Source organism: Xyrauchen texanus, chromosome 32 (assembly GCF_025860055.1).
Source record: "Xyrauchen texanus isolate HMW12.3.18 chromosome 32, RBS_HiC_50CHRs, whole genome shotgun sequence".
In the NCBI taxonomy this organism is placed as follows: domain Eukaryota; kingdom Metazoa; phylum Chordata; class Actinopteri; order Cypriniformes; family Catostomidae; genus Xyrauchen; species Xyrauchen texanus.
In genome coordinates this window covers 325,706-346,732 of record NC_068307.1, presented here as the reverse complement: position 1 = coordinate 346,732, position 21,027 = coordinate 325,706, and the positions used below count along the sequence as shown (strand labels likewise).

The following is a 21,027-nucleotide window of genomic DNA, read 5'->3' as shown; positions in this document are numbered from 1 at the left end:
GAAGAGACTGAGACAAAACTGCTGAAAACTCATTCTGAGATTAAATCAAGGCATAAAACAAGTGATATGTGCTAGGTCATTATTTCCACAATAACATTCTTTGAACACATACAGTACGACTCATGATGCAGGGGTGTTGATATCTGCAGATGTACAAGAAGAAGAAATGATCCTTCTCTCATCATTTACTCACACTTATGGCATCACAAACGCTTTCTTCCAGGAGGTTTGAGGTGTTTATATACACAGTGCTTTCAGAAAATATTCATACCTCTTATTGTTTTCACATTTTGCTATGATGCGGTCTATCTACACTTAAACATGGTTTTCTGTAAAGCTGCGTAAAGTGCTATACAAATAAAAATGACTTTATTGACTATTATAATTATTTATGAGACGTTATAACATATTATAAGGTGTATTATGAGACTTTATTAATGCATTATAAATATAGGCTTCATAGAAAGTGTTCACATTATTCAGTGACATATCTGTGGATCTCGTCTTTGGACCAGAACGAGTTAATCCAACACTCTTAACACTCTCTGTGCTAATAACTTCTCTATTATACTACTCAATCAATGCGGAGTGACATATGAACATTTACCAGCCAGCGGTCAATCAATTTGATTTGCATCGTGCGAGATTAACTTGAATCATGATCGTTCAGACGAAGGTCGCGATGCATCAGAATATCTATATTTGTACCCACCCCTGCGCTTCAGAAGACATGGATTAAACCACTGGAGTCGCATGGATTATCTTTGTCTTTTTGTAGTGAAAGTGTTTAGACCCCATTGACTTGTATTGTATGGATATATTCCCATCATATCTCCATCAAAACATCTTCATTTGTGTTCTGCAGAAGACAGAAAGTCTGAGTTTGAGATGCCATAAGGATGAGAGAATGATCATTGCTGGTTGAACTGTAATTCACTTTTGATTAAGCTAAATCAGTTCAATGATGTAACACACAGACTCTTGCACTCCTGATGGACCAGCAAAACTGCAAAGGGAGGTGTTGACACACCGATACTGTATCTGGTACCACATCCTGACTTTTCCGTGTTTTATCCTAGTGCTTCCCATCACCAGCCGTGTTCTCCATAAGCTTTGACATACTGTATGAAGACAGTCCAGAAGCTGCCATTCCAAACAGTCTCAAAGCTTACGGAGAACATGGCTGGTGATGGGAAACACTAGGATAAAACACGGAATGGGCATGACGTGGCACCAGATACAGTAAGTGAGAGCAGGAAAGGCACAGCTGCGGAAAGTGACGTAAGTCCAGAGCCGGAATGTTTAAAGAGTGAAATGGATCTTTAGCCGTGCAGTAACTCTGAAGCAGGACAAAGAGCCTTCGGGTGCACGTGAGACCTGATACAATCTGTTTGTATAGACTGGAGTCTGTAATCACTTCCTGTCCTGAAGTCTAGCAAGAGGATTGTTCCATATAAATGAATGATTTAATGAACAAAACATTTCAGTTTTTTTACTTCAGCTACAGAGAACATAAACATTTCATCACAACACTGAAAACTCATGATGCGTGTCATTTTATGAACAGATAGTCCCGCCCCAAACAAACAGAGCAATGTTTTTATATCGCCACAGAGTCTCATATCTACATATGACAGCTGGAATAGGAGGAAATAACAAAGTGACACTTCATGGAATCTGACTTTTCTATAACATCAAGACATTTAATGGAAATCTTCATCACAAAAGCAGGAATTCCAGTTATGGTGTGAACAGACATGGCTGGATTGATAACAAATGAAGTCCAGCTGAAGAAGATTTGTCTCGTGCTTATGCAAACATTGCAGAATTCCTCAGTCTGATGCTTCCATACCTTACTGGGAAAACACTCTCTCCTGATGAACCCATTTCTCAGTTCAGTGACATGTCCAATGAGAGCCCGAAACATCACGTTTTTGACTATTGGTGAGCTCATTAAATAGATTTGGAAGTAACTTAGTTAATGAGACTCAAAAGGCTTTATCTCATTATCATATTAAATGTTTATTTTTGTGAGACAAAAGGTAGAGTCGCACCTTTCTTTTATTCATCAGGGATTGATTGGTTTATAAAAAATGGCATTTTATATCTGAAGAGTTAAACAGCGACAGTTAACATTATCCATTCGTGATGCAGCGGAAATGGGAATTCAGAAAAAGAGGAAGTTCTTTGGAATGAAACAGGAATATGCAGAATGAAATAAATTGGGTCCATTTTGGTTTGATGTTGACTTTAATGAATCTTTCTGTGGTCACAGATGTATGTATTAAAGCACACAGATCTTCATGAACATGTGTTCATACATTCTTGTGCCGGCTGAACACGCAGCGTCCTGTTTCCTCGAGACATTTGCTTACAAACAGTCCTCACATCCTGACCCGACATGTTTGTGTTTGGAACAGGACGTGCACACAATGAGGAACACAAAAACACATTCCAGTCCAAATTCTGTCAGACACCAAAGTCTCCAACATATCAGAACTGCGATCTGTGTCTCTATTGTCACATCAAGAGCCAAAACTCAATAATTATCACTGAACCGACACGTTTATATGAGACTTGCAGTAGTGCTGCACCATTAATCATGTATTATTTGAGATTAGTGGCTTCTGCAATTAATGAATCAAAAGTTTCCGAAGTCAAAAACATGATGTTAAGTGCATCTTTCTCAAAGAAACAATGGGGAAGGTCCCTTGAGAACCTTGAACCCAAAACTGTTTGTTTCTCAGCCCAGATAGTAAACCCCTAAACTCTCACACACACACTGACATTCTTAAATGATGAAGCAGTAATTAAACGGGCTTTCACAGAATTTGTTTGTCTCCATCTGCCACTCTCAGCTATTTAATATTCACATTTTTACTAGATCATGTTATTCTGTATGCACGCACACACACACGCACACACACACGCAAAGACACACACACACACGCACACACACACACGCACAGACACACACACGCACACACACACAAACAAACAACCGCAATTCGCCACTAAGTGGCGGTGACGTCACCACGACACTTGTGCCAGGCTATGTGCACGTTAAGGCCACGTGAAGTGTCGAACGCCCGCTGGCAGGAGGCCACGGGACAGATCCAACCGGTGACACGGGTCGAATGACTGATATGACTGGCTGATGCACCACCTGTGCCCCCTACTGTGCCAACTTGCTGTGCTTTAGCCACCCTGCGCTCTGCTCGTTGTTTTGAGTGTCGCTCCTCTTGCCTCCATCTGGCCAGCAGCATCCTTCACAAGCTTCCTCCATAGAGGCCGATCTTGACACCGCTGGTACCAGTCATCCGCAAGTCCACTCAGCTCCACATCCTCCTGTACCACATCACTCCATCTCTTCTCCAGCCCGTGCTGCACCCGCTTAGCCCCCTCTATCCGGCCGAACAAAAACTGTTTAGGCATGCGGTGGCCGGGCATGCGGTCTACATGACCCAGCCAACGCAACCTTGCCTGCCGGAGGAGCTCCCCGATGGGACTTTGTCCACATCTTTCAAAGACTTGTGAGCTCCTCACACAATCCAGCCTGGTTAAACCCAGGATAGATCTTAGGCAGCCCAGCCTAAATGTTTCTAGCCGGCGATGATGTTCCATTAGGGGGGGTCCACGTTTCGCAAGCACAGAGAAGGGAGGGAAAGACCGTGGCCGAGAATACTTGAAGCTTTGTGCGGAGCGACAAACGGGGTAGCTTCCACACAGCGTTACGCAACCGATGAAAAGATAATGCCGCTCAACTGATTCGGAGTGAGACCTCTGCTGTCAAACCGGAGCTGGTCATAAGCACACTTCCCAGGTATGGAAAACACTCCACTCTCTCCACAACTGCCCCATCACCAATTGGGAGCTGTGGGGGGGGGGTGGAGTGTCCGATGGTACATAATACCCAGGCAGGTGCTTAGTTTTGGTTGGGCTGATGGTAAGGCCCCATCTCTTGGTGGCAAGCTCCAGGTTCATCAGCAGCGCCTCCAACTCCTCCTCTGAGTGAGCAGCAATCACCAGATCATCAGCATACATAATGTGGTTGACCAATAGGGAGCATCCCTTGAGCGCACCCGGGCACTGATCAACCTCTCATTATATCTGTACCACATGGAAATTCCTCCAGTACAGCCATCGAAGGCTTCACGAACCACATGGTCGAAATAGATATTAAATAATGTGGGAGCCAGAGGACATCCCTGTCGCACTCCAAGGTGAACAGGGAATGGCTCCGACTCCTGACCACATAGTTTTACCCGGGCCCGCTCACCGTCATGAAGGTCCTTAATGATCGCGAGCAGCGGGTCTGGGACTACGAAAGCACGAAGAACAACCCAGAGCCCAGTTCTACTGATGGTATCATAGGCCTTGACCAGGTCAATAAAGCAGAGATGTAGGTCTTGCTGGAATTCCCTACACCTCTGCTGTAGCAGACGGACAGAGAATATGGCATCCGTGCAAGACCGCCCCTTCCTGAAACCACACTGGGGCTCCGCAAGTCTCTCCTCAGCATGCCTGGCAAGGCGATGTTGAATAATCCTTGCCAGGACCTTTCCCGGCACACTGAGGAGTGAGATGCCCCTATAGTTATTACAATCTGTGCGCTCCCCTTTTTAAAGAGAGGGACCACCAGGGCATCCTTTCAATCCTGCAGAACTCGTCCAGTGGTCCAGACTGTTGTTATGATGTCATGTAGGGCAGTCTGTGCACAAACACCACCCTCCCTCAGCATTTCACTGGGGAGATCATCTCTGCCCGGTGCCTTTCCTGGTCTCAGGCTCCGGATCGCCTTCAGTACTTCCTCCAAAGATGGTACCTCAGCCAGCCACCCACATGCACACACACACATACAGACACGCACACACACACACACACACACACACAGACACACACAAACACACACACACACATGCACACAGACACACACACACACACACACACACACACGCACACACAGACACGCACACACACGCACACGCGCACACACACACACACACGCACACACACACACACACACACACACACACACACACGTAACTAAAACCTTGTGTTATGGTATTAAATTTAATTTCACGGTAAATCAAATGTAAAAATGTTTTAATAAATGTGGTAATTGTTTTTGGGATAATCCAGTGAATGAAATCATTTACAACTGAAATATTCTTCATCTTATTTGATTATTTTGATCTTGATGGATGGTTACAAAACTAAATATTAACAGTAAAACATAATAAATGGATCTTTCTCTGCTCTATATTAACTTCATAATATCTTCATCTGAACTTTGCACTTTAATATGTCAACTCTTTATCATCACAGAATGAACACGAGTCTTTATAAATCATTGAATGTTTCAGTGCCACGTGGAGTTAAAGGGTGTGTGTAATTGTTCACATATTGAGCCTTTCAATCCGATTAGAGAATTCCCAGTATTTGCACTTGTTCCAGCTCAGTGAGGATTCCGGACTCTTGGAACGCGCGGTCAGAACAGAGAGACTCACAAACAAGACACGAGACTTCAGTGATCTTCAGATTGTCTTGAGCTTCTCTCAGTCCTTCATCAGTCAAGCAACAGAAACACTGATTACAGTAATAACTCAATTACAGATTGAGTTTCAGAGGACTGTGCGGTTAACAACAAATGAACATTTACCCCATTTACTTTTTAATTCATGTTCTTGGTCTTAATATATACTTTGATTCATCAGTGCACATGATTACAGTCAAAGTTCAAAATATAATTAACATCATGTCACAGTTGCAGCGTGACATCACAGCAATGAAACTAATGTTTTGTCCTGAGCAGGTTATTGGACAACAGAAGACATTAAATGAGAGATAAATCACCACCAACTTACTGCTTCAGCACATAGAAAATCACAAAAGAAAAAGAACCAAAACAAAGTAATGCATAACAGTGCTGATAAACAGAACAGTTTAGCGTATCGTTTGTTTTAAATCGATACAGTCACACTTCATTAGCTAAAGATGTTCTCCACTAGCGAACACAAGTCTTGTGAAGAGATGTCATCAGCATCAGAGTCACACAAACATGCTGCATCAGTGGAAATCAGTGAGTCATGAGGTTTAAAAGGACAAGAATTAATTACAGTGCTCAAGTGTGTTCTTGTGCTGCATCAGATATTTACATCAATAAACTACAGCTGCTGATGCACATATCTCAATGGATGATTATACTTATTTGTTCTTCACAAGTGTGTGTGTGAGAGAGAGACAGTGATTGTGTGTGTGTGTGTGTGTTTGTGAGAGAGAGACAGTGATTGTGTGTGTGTGTGAGAGAGACAGTGTGTGTGTGTGTGTGTGTGTGTGTGTGTGTGGATGTGAGAGAGAGACAGTGATTGTGTGTGTGTGTGTGTGTGTGTGTGTGTGATGTGAGAGAAAGAGAGTTTGTGTGTGTGTGAGAGAGTTTGTGTGAGACAGTGATTGTGTGTGTGTGTGTGTGTGAGTTTGTGTGTGAGACAGTATGTGTGTGTGTGTGTGAGAGAGACAGTGTGTGTGTGTGTGTGTGTGTGTGTGTGTGTGTGTGTGTGTGAGAGAGACAGTGTGTCTGACAGTGATTGTGTGTGTGTGTGACTGTGTGGATGTGAGAGAAAGAGTTTGTGTGTGAGAGAGTTTGTGTGTGTGTGAGAGAGTTTGTGTGAGACAGTGATTGTGTGTGTGTGTGAGTTTGTGTGTGAGACAGTGTGTGTGTGTGTGTGAGTGTGTGTGAGAGAGACAGTGAGTGTGTGTGTGTGTGTGTGTGAGACAGTGATTGTGTGTGTGTGTGTGTGTGTGTGTGAGAGACAGTGATTGTGTGTGTGTGTGTGTGTGTGAGAGACAGTGATTGTGTGTGTGTGTGTGTGTGTGAGAGAGACAGTGATTGTGTGTGTGTGTGTGTGAGACAGTGATTGTGTGTGTGTGTGTGTGTGTGTGTGAGAGACAGTGTGTCTGACAGTGATTGTGTGTGTGTGTGAGAGAGTTTGTGTGAGACAGTGATTGTGTGTGTGTGTGAGTTTGTGTGTGAGACAGTGTGTGTGTGTGTGTGTGTGTGTGTGAGAGAGACAGTGATTGTGTGTGTGTGTGTGTGTGTGTGTGTGAGAGACAGTGATTGTGTGTGTGTGTGTGTGTGTGTGTGTGTGTGTGTGTGAGAGACAGTGTGTCTGACAGTGTGTGTGTGTGTGTGTGTGTGTGTGTGTGTGTGTGTGTGTGTGTGTGTGTGTAGAGAGAGACAGTGTGTCTGACAGTGATGTGTGTGTGTGTGACTGTGTGGATGTGAGAGAAAGAGTTTGTGTGTGAGAGAGTTTGTGTGAGTATGTGTGTATGACAGTGGTTGTGTGTGTGAGAGAGTGTGTTTGTGTGTAAAGTCACACTTTATTAGCTAACCCTTTTCTCCCCAATCTGTAACGCCCAATTCCCAATGCGCTCTAAGTCCTCGTGGTGGCGTAGTGACTCAATCCGGGTGGCAGAGAATGAATATCAGTTGCCTCCACATCTGAGACCGTCAATCCGCGCATCTTATCACGTGACTTGTTGAGTGTGTTACCATGGAGACGTAGCGCTTATGAAGGTTTCACGCTTTTCTCGCGGCATCCACGCACAACTCACCACACGCCCCACCGAGAGCGAGAACCACATTATAGCGACCACGAGGAGGTTACCCCATGTGACTCTACCCTCCCTAGCAACCGGGACAATTTGGTTGCTAAGGAGAACTGACTGGAGTCACTCAGCACGACCTGAGATTCAAACTCACGACTCCAGGTGTGATAGTCAGCGTCAATACTCGCTGAGATACACAGAGCCCCACAATAGGAGAGTTAATTAAAATAAACTAAAGCAACACAATAAAGTATTGTCGCAACTTTATTATATTGCACTCTACATTTAAATTTGTAAAATGGAGGTTTAATTAATCTGTTTGAGTTGGAACAACATTAGTCATTTGTGTGGTGTTTATGTAGCATTGATTGTAAACTATTGGCAATATTTTAGAAAGGCTGCATTACTACAACAGAAGCCTTAAACAGTGACTAAACAGCTATTTGTCTGCTAGTTCATATTTTTAAATTCGACACTGTCTAGGTGAAACCAGCTAAATAGGAATTTTAAAATCGGATGTTATTACAGTTTGCACGGATGAATCTTTCACAAGACCAGAAACGTGTACTAAGAAAGCCAATGTACTGATTTCATGTTGACTAGGGATGGGAGAATATATTGAATTTCGATAGATCGCACACCAAAAATGTTAGAAAAGTAAGAACTGGAATACCTGGAAAATCTCCTTGTTTTGATGAAGTGCTTGAGATTAAACCGATCGTTTCCTCCGTGTAATGTGTGTCCATCAAAGATGAGGCGACTCCACTTTCATTAAACAACGAGTCTTTAATATCTTTTCTGTTCTTTACGGTGGGATCAAAAAGTATTTAATAATTCTCGTTGATGTTCGCTGAAGCGGAACACTGTGAGCCGCTCGTTGAACTCTTAAAGTGACAGTAACCTTTTTAGTGTTTCTTATACAAATGAATGTAAACTGAACGTTATTACTTATAAATGATACACATTATTCCAAACAGTGATCATCTCATTATTATATACACAATTTCATGATATAACATTAATTCATATAATACACACAGTTCTTCAGGACCGGTTCTGTTCAGTTCTGTTGTTCTGCATCTGATCAGACTGAATGTAGCTCACTATTTCTGATCTTTTCTTATAGACAAACTCTTATTATTTCAACTTTGAGCATTTATATGGTGTATTAAAGAACTCGATTTTCATGAGGAATTCAGCATTATTGACCAATAAATAAATAAAATAAATAAAACGTGGGTATAGGTTATATTCACTGGTTCAAAGATGTCATTGTGGATCAGATCCATAATGCATTGTGTTTAACAGAAGAAGATTGTTTTGGATTTATGGAGCGCAGGGAGGTTAATAATACTGTTGTCACTTTAATTATTGAGCTAATATAAGGGATAATATCATGTCTGACTTTATGCTAACCAACAGATGGTAAGTAGACTGCTGATTATGTGAATAAATCTGCATATCATTATTGGAACATTTACTGAACCAATAGATGAAATATAAACTATATTTATATTATATTATACATTTGTCAAATCCTTTTACCCAAAGTGATGAAGTGCATTCAAGGTATACATTTCTTTCAGTTTGTTTGTAGATTTAGTTGTTATGTAAAGTAAATCTGTCATCTATACAGGAAGAGAAGTCTGATCTTTAAATCAAGAAGGCTCACAGAATTAAAAACGTAATGGCGTGTAACACGTTAAGGACAGATAATATCGCCTTTCCAAGTGTATTCTCCAAATATGCACAGTATAATACATCATAATTGGGAAGAACAACAATTGACTTATTTTGCTTATATAGATGAGCACAGTTATGAACAATGAGACAGAAATCTGAACTAAACTTTCTTCATTTAAAGTGTGTTTAATTCTTCAGTCAGTAGCAAAAGTAATCAGAGACGGTCTCTGTAACACATTGGTATTATTATTGTCATTATGATTGAATAGTAGAATAATAGAAGTTTCTGCATAATTTTGATGCATTTTTACACCCCTCCATACTATTATTGAGCGTAAAACCTTGATTTCATTTGAGTGTGCAAGCATTCATTTTCAGTGGCATTTTCACACCTTGGAACACCTGTATATGCCCCTGCTCTGTCAGAGGGGCACCTCAGCAAAAGGGCAGATGCTGGAGCCCCTAGAGACACCCCACCTGCACATACTGTACACACACAATAACAGCAAACAGTCTCACACAGAAGCAGAAAAACAGCTCCTTTGTGAACTCCTATCACAGATCTGAGCTTCCTACTCGTGTGTCGGTGTCTGAACAATGAAGCTCTCAGAAACGCTTTCCTGAAAGCTCTCGTCACATGGTGGCCAGTTCTCCTGGAGAACACTGTGAAAAGATGCACTTCTATTGGGCTCTAAATGTGTGACTTTGCCAGACCACATTGACCGATTCACCATTCTGTTTTGCATGTCATGTGAACCAGGAGGACGAGAGTCTCTTTCAGGCTTGTAAAAAGCGGTTTTGTTCAAACTGGGGACAGTGATGATGGGGATGCAAATGTCACCATCTTGGCAAACAAAGACCTTCCATTTCTTTGATATCAAGAAATTATTACTGAAAAGGTACGAAACGTTACTAGATGGTAGCACCATAATCACGTATCATCATATTTACATGATCCTACCATGGTAGATGTTCAAATGAGAATGCAATAACCGTGGTCTCATGTGTGTGAGGGACTTCTTGTTCAATGATACCTGTACACCGGCTGCATCTCTCTAGTGATTCCAATGATGGCCTCGGGAGGGAAGCGGCTAAACTCTTGGAAGAGATCTCTGATGTTGCTCCTGAATTTGAGGTCCAGGTCCAACTGCACAATGCGTTTCAGTTCTAGAGAGCAAAAACAAGAGATACGTACAGCAGATGAGTTTGAGGAGGCATTCTGATCGGGACGTGGAGACTGAAGATCAAGTTCACCCTCCTGAGCATCAACACCAGGGTATGAAATTAGCACCCGCCACCCACCAAAGGCTGGTATTATATGCGCAGTGGCGGTAATTTTGCTCATCTACCCGCCAATGTAGCAGGTGACCTGTAAAACTTCTCAGGAGTGACAAAAGACAAGAAAAGTTGTGAGGCACAAAGACACGTTTGAAAAAGCACAATTGACTATATTTTGAAGAACACACACACAAAAAAAGCTGTCGGTGCGTGTCTCTGATTGGTGTGTTGGCACTCACGTGTCTCATGGAACACGTGCATATGAGGAGTTCTCCATATATCTTCTCTGTCAGTCCTCTGGGAATAGTGTTGTCTATGAGAATGCTGTATATGATTTCAGACATCTCAGGATGCATCAGCTTTAGGACTACAACAGGTGAATTGCCATAAGTGTCATAATTCCATACAACCTCAGAAAAGGTTCTTGAACAAGAAGTTTACTTGTCTACTGTTTAGCTTCCATTTGAATGTTGCAATAACCTGGTATTATATATAATCATGTCACGGTCCAAATCAACGACATCACATTTTTCCCCATTCTGATGGTGTATGTGAACATTAACTGAAGCTTCTGACCAGTATCTGCATGATTTTATGCACTGCTGTCACACAATTGGCTGATTAGATAATCACATGGATGATAGTTGGTGCCAGACGGGCTGGTTTGAGTATTTCTGTAACAGCTGATCTCCTGGGATTTTCACACACAACATTCTCTAGAATTTACTCAGAATGTTGCCAAAAACAAAAAACCCTTGTGACTGGTTTTGCTGTGGATCTAGATACTCGTCCACCTGTTTCCTCCAGCATCTTCACAAGGTCCTTTGCTGTTGTTCTGGGATTGATTTGCACTTTTCACACAAACTACGTTCATCTCTAGGAGACAGAATGCGTCTCCTTCCTGAGCGGTATGATGACTGTGTGGTCACATGGTGTTTATACTTGTGTACTATTGTTTGTACAGATGAACGTGGCGCCTTCAGGGGTTTGGAAATTGCTCCCAAGGATGAACCAGACTTGTGGAGGTCCACAGTTTTTTTTATACAACATACCCTGATCAACATGTATCCCAATGATGACACTTCTCAATTAAATACATTTTTATTTGCTACTGTTGTCCTTACCACAGTAAAATACTGCATTAATTGTTTTTTTTTTAAAGTTCCATTTTCCAACAACAGTAGCCTAAAACAATATCTAAAAAGCTAACACTATCAACAGCCTACATGATGTTAGTCATTTCAGAGCTGGCATGAGTCTTTCCTCTTAGATTAAGGATAAGAACAAAAATATTGCATTGCCTTTAAAGAACTATTCAGAGTTCAATACAAGTTCATCTCAATTGACAGCATTTGTGGCATAATGATGATTATCAAAAAAATTATTTAGACTCGTCCCTCCTTTTCTTTAATAAAAGCACAAATGTGTGCTCCAGTGAGACGTATAGACACAAGACTAAAGATGTCCTAAAATATCAATATATTGATTAATTGACACGTAATTTTAGCGATATATTTGAGGCATCAATACTTTTAAATTAGCCGACAATTAGATTATAAGTCCGAATTGTGTGCTTTCCATTTGTCTCAGTTGGCCATTTGTTTAACAGTCTGGTGTAATAGCGTTGGGAGACCACAAGAGGGCAATATAACATTTATCTCATACACACATACACACACAGACAGACAGGATGAGCTGTAGCGCAGCAGGAGATGCTAGTCCAAAGTTATGAACAAGGTGATGTTGATGAGTTTGCTGCAGGTTAGTGAAACTGGTGTAACTACACAAACTGAACGATTAGAAATGGCAACATTTATTATGCGATTTCTCTGTATGTACAGTAGCATTTAATAGGTCTTTCATTCAAACTGAACATTATTGTAACTGAAAAGATAAAGACTATTGTGCAACGAGCAGCCCTATTTAAATCTGAACGATATCAATATATATCAATAATCATTGCGAACATCTTCAGATATTCGATGCGTGAAAAAGGCATCGATCCCAAACCTATACAAGACATAAAGAATATGTGTGTTAACAATCCCTAACCTTTTCTGTGTAAAATGGCGATTTAAGCAAATTCACAGCTCAAATTATACACAAGTTTTCAGAATGAGCTTTATTGCCAAGTGTTCTCACGTACACATTACGGTTTGACAGATTTGACAGAACATTACAGTGAGACACAGAATGTAAAACAAGGTAAGAGTATAAATGGACATACAAATAATATATGTATATGTGCAAGTGATAATATATGTGCAAGGTAGGGGTGTGTACAGTTATTGAATAAAATGTGTGAATTAACATATGTACATGAGATATGTATTTACACGATTGCACTATGGGGGAGTAATGCAGGCAGTTTAACTGTTCATGTGGAAAATGGCATGAGGGCAAAAACTGTTCTTGTGCCTGGATGTCCTGGCAATCAGTGCTCTGTAGTGCCGGCCAGAGGGCAACAGTTCAAAGAGGGAGGAGTGGGCAGTGTGTGGGGTCCAGAGTGATTATACCAGCACATTTCCTCACTCTGTAGATGTACAGGTGTTGGAGGGTGGGCATGGGGCACCAATAATCCTCTCAGCAGTCCTGACTGCCCAGTGTAGGTTCTCCTGAATCCACTATCATCTGCAATGTTTTGAGCATGTTCAGTTTGAGGTTGTTGTGACTGCACCAGACAGGTAGCTACATGCAGACTTGTCACCATCACGGATGAGGCCGATGACCGCGGTGTTGTCTGAAAACATCAGGAACTTGACAGTGGGGTCCTTTACAGTGCAGTCATTTCACGTAAAGGTAGAAGAGCAGTGCAGAGAGAACTCATCTCTGAGGAGCATCGGTGCTAACAGTGAGGCGGCCGGATGTGAGTTTCCCCAGTCTCATTAGCTGCAGCCAATCTGTCAGAGAGCTGGTGATCCATCGACAGATTGGGGTGGGCACAGAGATCTGGGTCAATTTGGTTGAGAGAAGATCAGACATGATGGTATTGAAGGCTGAACTGAAGTACACAAATAGGATCCTTGAATAAGTCCCAGGACTGTCGAGGTGTTGCAGGATATAATGCAGTCCCATGTTGACAGCATCACCCCCAGACCTGTTTGCTCAGTAAAAGGGGGTCTAGCAGGGGTCCAGTTATGTCCTTCAGGTAGGCCAAAACCTGAAAGACTTAATGACCACAGACGTGGGGGGATAATGTTGGAGTGTTTGAAGCAGTAGGGAACTAACCCTAACCGCTTCAGTGATCTACTGTTGGTCAGCACAGACATTCAGACGGGCAGGTGAAACATCGTCTTGTCCTGAAGCTTTCCTAGTCTTTTGTTTCCGAAAGACCCCGGCACACATCCTCCTCACAGATCATAAGTGCAGGTTGAGAAGCAGGAGGGGGGATGAGGGGGCTTCTTTTAGCCACTCTGAAAAGCTGAAAAAAAAACAAATTCAGCCAACGATGCTGCATCTGTGTGGAGAGGCCACCCCCTCACACCCCAGAAGAATTAACAGAGGAATGAATGTAAGTGCTTTTATAAAATTATAAGCGTCGCATTTCTGCCTTTAAACCCTCCAAAAATTGTCCCCATTCACTTCCATTGTAAGTCTCTCACTGGAACACACATTTGTGCTTTTATTAAAGAAAAGGAGAGACGAATCTAAATGATTTTTTCTGATAATCAACATTATGCCACAAATGCGGTTGATTGAGATTAAATCATATTGAACCCGGACTGTTTTTATTCTGCCAATAGAGTATCAACCCTGTAAAAATTTAACATCTGGACAAAAATCATTATCAAAGTCATTCTACCAACATGATCAAGTTCTTGAGCCCCATCACTGAATACAGACTGATGGAAACATGTTCATCCAGAGGGATTTTCTCATGTCAGATGGAGCCCGCTCGATCGCAACAAACCCTTCAATACAACATTCTGGGTGCTCTATTGCGGATCAGAGGCAGTGCAAACAATGACAAAACACAGGGTGCTTGTCATAATGAGAACAATGAAAAGTCAGCAATGCAATGAGCCGTCTGGCCACTCTGGCATTTCACTCCGACATCTTTCCAAACAAGCTCCGGAAACTGTGGGAATGGATATAAATGATCTCAGTGCTCCTCTCTGAATCCATGAGGAATTATAATAGCTGCTGAATAAACTGCTGCTTTAAAAAAGCACCCAGCACATCTACAAACTGTAATCTAATCATGCACAATCACTCATTTTTTATCAGCACAAGACAAAACTGTTCAATATGTAGAAGTACTTTCTCCGTCCCAGTTTAATGTGCGGAGATAACTGTTAAAGAATCCACCCTTAGGTTGATTTCACTGATTAAATGTAAAATGTGTTGCTCTGTGGAGCTTTTCAAATGTTGTTTGAGTGCGCCGACATTTGCAGTTTGGAAACGAGAGATGCACAATATATTGGTGAACATTAGAAGCACTTCAGTAGAACTTCAACTTTAAGGCATGTTTCCCTAAAGCAGACCTATTCAACTGGTGGCTCACGGGCCAAATCTGGCCCATTTGACATTTTCAGTGGCCCACTTGAGGATGTCAGTTGTTTTAGGGACTTTTCACACTGAACGAGTCTTGTTTCTGTTCACACTTGCCCTGTTGCTAGGGAGGGTAGAGTCACATGGGGTAACCTCCTCGTGGTGGCTATAATGTGGTTCTCGCTCTCGGTGGGGCGTGTGGTGAGTTGTGTGTGGATGCCGCGGAGAATAGCGTGAAGACTCCACACACGCTACGTCTCCATGGTAACACACTCAACAAGTCATGTTGCACGGATAAGATGCACGGATTGACGGTCTCAGACACGGAGGCAAATGAGATTCGTCCTACGTCACTCGGATTGAGTCACTACGCCACCACGAGGACTTGAAGCGCATTGGGAATTGGGTGTTCCAGATTGGGGAGAAAAGAAACGTGAGAAGTCTGAATTTTAAATCAATACATGTATAATAAACTTCACTGTTATTGTTCAATGCAATTTTTTGTATCAGTCTGATTTACTCTCAGTACTGAACCAATTTTGAAAGCACTTTAAGATTATTTTAAATTTTTGTCTCAAGTTTCCTGTATTTTCCCCAGAATTGTCTGTAAAACTTTCTCATGATAAAAATCTAAGCTATAAAACACAGATGTTTTATTTATATAGTGAACAAATATTATTTGCCTACTATAACAATATCTGTAGATAGAAGCTTTTCAATAACGAAATATCCTGGCTTTTTTTTCCATCTGGCCCACTTGTCGATGAAGTTGACTAGCCCTGCCCTAAAGCATCTAAATAGTATGTATAAACATATTTAAAGCTATTAGGTTTAACTTAAAGCTGAAGTATGTAACTGCTCACTAACGCCACCAAACGGAAATGGAAAAATAAACTTTCTGAATACACCCACTGTCTGCCATTGGTCAAATAAATAGATAGCTCCTCCCCCAACTCACACTACTGGATGAGTAATGTTGTTGCGGCAGGTTTAATCGGGTCGCTCGAAACAAACAGGAATTTTCATAGTGCCGCAGAGACAGTGTTTACAGTTTTAGAGAAAATTAATCTATAAATGGCTTCTAGATATCTCTGCATATTAAAGGAATGTTCCAGGTTCAATACAAGTTAAGCTCAATCGACAGCATTTGATCAAGATCGAGATCGGTATCGGCCGATCAGGTGACAAGAAGTTCGGTGAACGTATCGGCGGTAAAAACCCTGATCGAAGCATTCCTAGCACTCATGTCAATTTAGTGTTTCACTAAAGTTCTGTCTCTTTCTTTGGTATTATTTACACAAGCCCAATGCAAATATTCGTGAAATATTATGTTTGCATTTTTCCTATGCTGGCGTAGTAAAGTTGACATATGTGACTTGAGCAGCCAGATGCATTTGACCAGTTTCATCTGGAATGCGTCTGAAACACCTCCTGAAGTGGTCCGAGCGATCGGATTGGAAGGCCTTTACACCTGGTCTTTTCATGATCGGATAGCTATCAAACAGTGAAAACACATGAAGTGGACAAGCGTAAACAGGCCCTTTGACTCGTCACTCCTTTTAAAAAACAAGAAGCAAAAATCTGGGTTATGAGAAAGTATTTTGACACTGGAAAAGTTACATACTACAGCTCTAAACATATCTGTGACGAGGAGGAGGGCGTGGCCAGGCCAGGATGATGCACGGCCGGCACTGGATCAGCTGATCAGAGGGAGAGCGAGATAAAGGCGAGCCGGAGGCGCCAGTTCGAGAGAGAGACGCACATGGCCGCGTTTATGTGTCCTTGTGTTTTATGTTGTTTCAAGTACATTTATATCATTAAAGTTTGTGTTCACTGTTCAGCCGGGTTCTGCCTCCTCATTGCCCATCCTTGAACTGTTACAACATCTTTCTCACATCTTTTAAAGTTTATCAGACAAAAGGACATTTCATTGCTTTAATATATTTTGATCATTGAAAAGCCGTTGAACACCATTTCAGACAGGCAGTTTGTGAATGTGATGAATGTAAATTTACATGACACATAATAAAGAATAGCATTATTTTGGCTTTATTTGATAAGCACAACTATATTGGCAATATAAAGATTAACTGTTCAGATTTCTTAAGAACACACACTCGTTCCAGCCAAAGAATCAAAACTTTAGGCAACATGAGAGCCATTATTATTAATCGTATCGGATGTTTTCACATCACATGCATTTCTTGCATCACTTTCATTAATCTTTATCAAGTTGGGCATCAATACATCTGAAACCCTGTCTTACCGCATTTAGACCAGACAGCTCATATAATGAAGCACTTCAATTCTACTTTATAATGAGTGATGGACATACTGGTTTGGGAAACAGGTGTCACTCCATAATGAGCAGTGTTAGTTAAGATGATCATAAAAGTTTAAGTAGCAACGTTACAGAAAAACCCAGCCAATATCAGAATTAGTCACATTTCACTTTTTTATTTTATTTTTCCTATTGGTCTGGTTGCACCAGTCGCCTGATACGGAGCATGTGATTTAGTGTGAAATCACCCTGGTTTAGGTGTGAATGGTATTTTTATTTATTTTAAAATAAACAGATTTCTTTTGGCCATAATATTGTTTATCAGCCATGACTTTAAAAATATATCACTAACAGTATCATTGAATTTCAAATGTACAGTATAAAGACCATCGATCATTATATGTGGAACTCCATTTGGTGATGCTAGTGTTGCAGAAATGATAGTTTAAACAATCTATAAAAATAAAAAGCTTGCGTCACAGAAGCACAGATCTAAAGAAGCACTATGACTTTGGGCAGATGAGCCACAGAGTTGCACTAACAGGACAAAATGTGCATTTGAAGCACTGATTCATCTCACTGAGCCTCTGCAGCCTGCAGCCATAAAGGCTTTCAAGAAACAGGGGTCAACATGAAGTTCACCAGTTCCATCACACACAACACAGCACTGAGTCATGTTGAACACCCCCAGCACATTCTACAAGCTAAGTGAAAATGCAGTTACACATGCTCAAATGCTGCCAGGTCATCTAAAACAACCAAAGACTGAAAGCTTGACACACTTTTAAAACACTGGCTGTGTTATACAGATCTAGTCCAACCAAAAATGTAAATTGTGTCTTTATTTACTCATCCTCATGTCATTCCAAACCTGTAGCGCTGTCTGATTCAACAATGAATCCATTAAAAAGGATCCGTCTCAAATGAACGATTCATTCACAATCTGACATCGACACTTCTCTCATGAATTTGGTGAGGAGAGCTTGGGTGAATCTCAAGATTTTCAGTGAATAACAACTTAATTTTTGGCCTGTTTTTCACCAAAAGCCATCGTTTGGCTAAGGAGACTTAAAATATAGTGCACAAGACATACAGACTTTTTATGCTTTTCTGGTGCTTTTGTGTTAAAAGCTTACTTGCTCCAGTCCCCATTGATAGTAACTGCAAGTGATTCATAGAAGTTCAACAGGTTTGTAACAACATGAGAGTGATTAAATTATGACTAATGTGACTATCCCTTTAACATCATTATCTTGGGAAATATCTGACTGTGTTCTCTTACGTCTTACTGCATTAGAAACAGGAGTCGTAATCCAAATGATTATTTGGTTCTTTAAAGCAGGTGGACTTCCATCACCTGCAATTGGATTTGGATAGCAATGCCTTCCTTAATGAAAAAACAGCAACAAGCAAGACTTAACAACAGGTCAACCTCATATCGATTCATACGGCAACTCTCAATCACCTGAAACAGCCAACTAGTGTCAAGAAATAGGTCTCAACGGAAGTCATAACTGCACTTCTGGTTTTGTGGAAACCTTGTTCTTTGAAGAGCATTTTTTTAGAATCATGAAGCAGGTAACGTAGACACACAGTGTCACATCACAGGTATATACACACATATGAGCCAAAACATTATGACCTAATGCCTAATATGCTGTTGGTCCTCCTCTTGCCACTAAAACAGCGCCGACCCATCGAGACATGGACTCTAAGAGACTCTGAAGGTGTCCTGTGGGATCTGGCACAAGACATTAGCAGCAGATCCTTCAAGTCCTGTAAGTTGTGAGGTGGAGCCGCTGTGGATCGGACTTGTTGGTCCAGCACATCCCACAGATGCTACATCGGATTGAGATCTGGGGAATTTGGGGAACACCTTGAACTCTTCATCGTGTTCCTCAAAGCATTCCTGAACAATGTGTGCAGTGTGGCAGAGAGCGCATTATCCTTCTGAAAGAGGGCACTGCCATCAGGGAACAGCATTGGCATGAAGGGGTGTACCTGGTCTGCCACTATGTTTATGTCGGTGGCACGTGTCAAATTGACGTCCACGTGAATGGCCCAGTGTTTCCCAGCAGAACATTGCCCGGAGCATCACACTCTCTCCACCGGCTTGTCGTCTTCCCACAATGCATCCTGCTGCCATCACTTCTGGTAAACGGCACACATGTACACGACCTTCTCCCACTGCTCCATGGTCCAGTTCCGAGGCTCGCGTGCCCATTGTAGGTGTTTTTGATGGTGGCGGGGTCATCATGGGCACTCTGACCGGTCAGCGGTTATGCAGCCCCATACGTGTGTTGTGACACATTCCTCCCGTAACCATCATTAAACTTATCTGTGACTTGTGCCACAGTAGACCTTCTGTCGGTTCTGACCAGACGGGTTGCCCTTGCGCATCGATGAGCCGTGGGCACTCAACACCCTGTCGCCAGTTTGTGGTTTGTCCCTCCTCAGATCACTGTCGGTAGGTCCTCACCACGGCTGACCGGGAGCACCCCACAAGCCTCGTCTATAACAGTTTGGCCCTTGTGAAAGTCGCTCAGGTCTTTACTCCTGCCCATTTCTCCTGCATTCAACACGTTGACTACAAGAACTGATTGTTCGTTTATCTAATCTGCCCAGACCTTGACATGTGGCCTTGATAGATGATGATCAACGTTATTCGCTTCAACTGTGCGTGAATGTTTTGGCTCATCTGTGCATGCAGCAATAAATCAAAGAAATCAAACACAACATGTGTAAACAAATAAAAATCTACCTCAGATGTTTGAGTCTAGCCAATAGACAAACTTCAGATTGGAACGTGCAAATACAGTTCACCACCAGACACAATACAAACAATTCCTTAAAATGATCTCAGATATCATGCCACTCCAAGTGCTAATGGAGTTGTTGACAAATCCAATGCTCCAGAGACAAGTTTAGAGACTCTTAAAACATTAGCTTTGCTGTTCCACAGTCCTCGTGAGCTGCCAAACACATGGCACCTCTACACAAAACAACAGCAGATTCATGGCCACTTCAAACAAGGGCAAATTATTTCCACAGATAATGCTGCAGTTTATATCACCGTACACCTCCAGGAGCCATTTTCACTTTAATAAACAGCCAATTCCCTCTGAGTAACCTGACAGAACATAAAGCAAGAATGTTTATTTTTAAAATGATCACCATGTGTCTCGTTTTACTGCTAATGTTTAGAAAGAACAGATGATCCATAGACATTTGCTTGTTTACAGCAAAGAAATACTCATTTTCTCAATGGGCCAATGGTCTTCCAGGGATCATGGTCCAAACTGAGATGGATGGTTTCAGTCTCTTCCACAAGAATCACTCATTCAGCCGCTCAGCTGGTCTGTATTGACCGCCCTGACAGGAGAGTCGATGAGCGGAACAAGCCCGGCGGGAGAGACGAGGGGAGCGTCGAGCCAGCAGACAGACAGACAATGGAAATGCTGGTCAGAAGAGGATTCAATGAGGTTGATTTAAGAGGCCAGTCAGTAGGACACAACTGAATTAAACAACACTGTCAAGTTTGAAAAAGACAATAAAGTAGAAATGATGATGAAAGATGATGAAAAAGGCGACAACAGCTCCACCGTTATATGATTGTCCTAAAATCAATTCAATGTTTTCATAGAAAACATGTCAAAAGTTTGCAAGAACAATTTCAACTACTTCAG

At 41.8% G+C, this 21,027-nt stretch overlaps 1 protein-coding gene across 2 annotated transcripts in view; it reads right to left on the bottom strand.

Annotated features, from left to right (window-relative positions):
* The window catches only part of xxylt1 (xyloside xylosyltransferase 1), an 86,838-nt gene that overhangs the window by 56,580 nt on the left and 9,231 nt on the right, over positions 1-21,027 (bottom strand). For both annotated transcript variants that reach the window (XR_007968402.1, XM_052101633.1), the window contains exon 4: positions 10,326-10,458. Coding sequence is in view for 1 of the 2 variants with exons in the window: in XM_052101633.1 (XP_051957593.1) it covers positions 10,326-10,458 (133 nt within the window). In the remaining variant the exon portion in view is untranslated. The remainder of the gene's footprint in view (positions 1-10,325; positions 10,459-21,027) is intronic.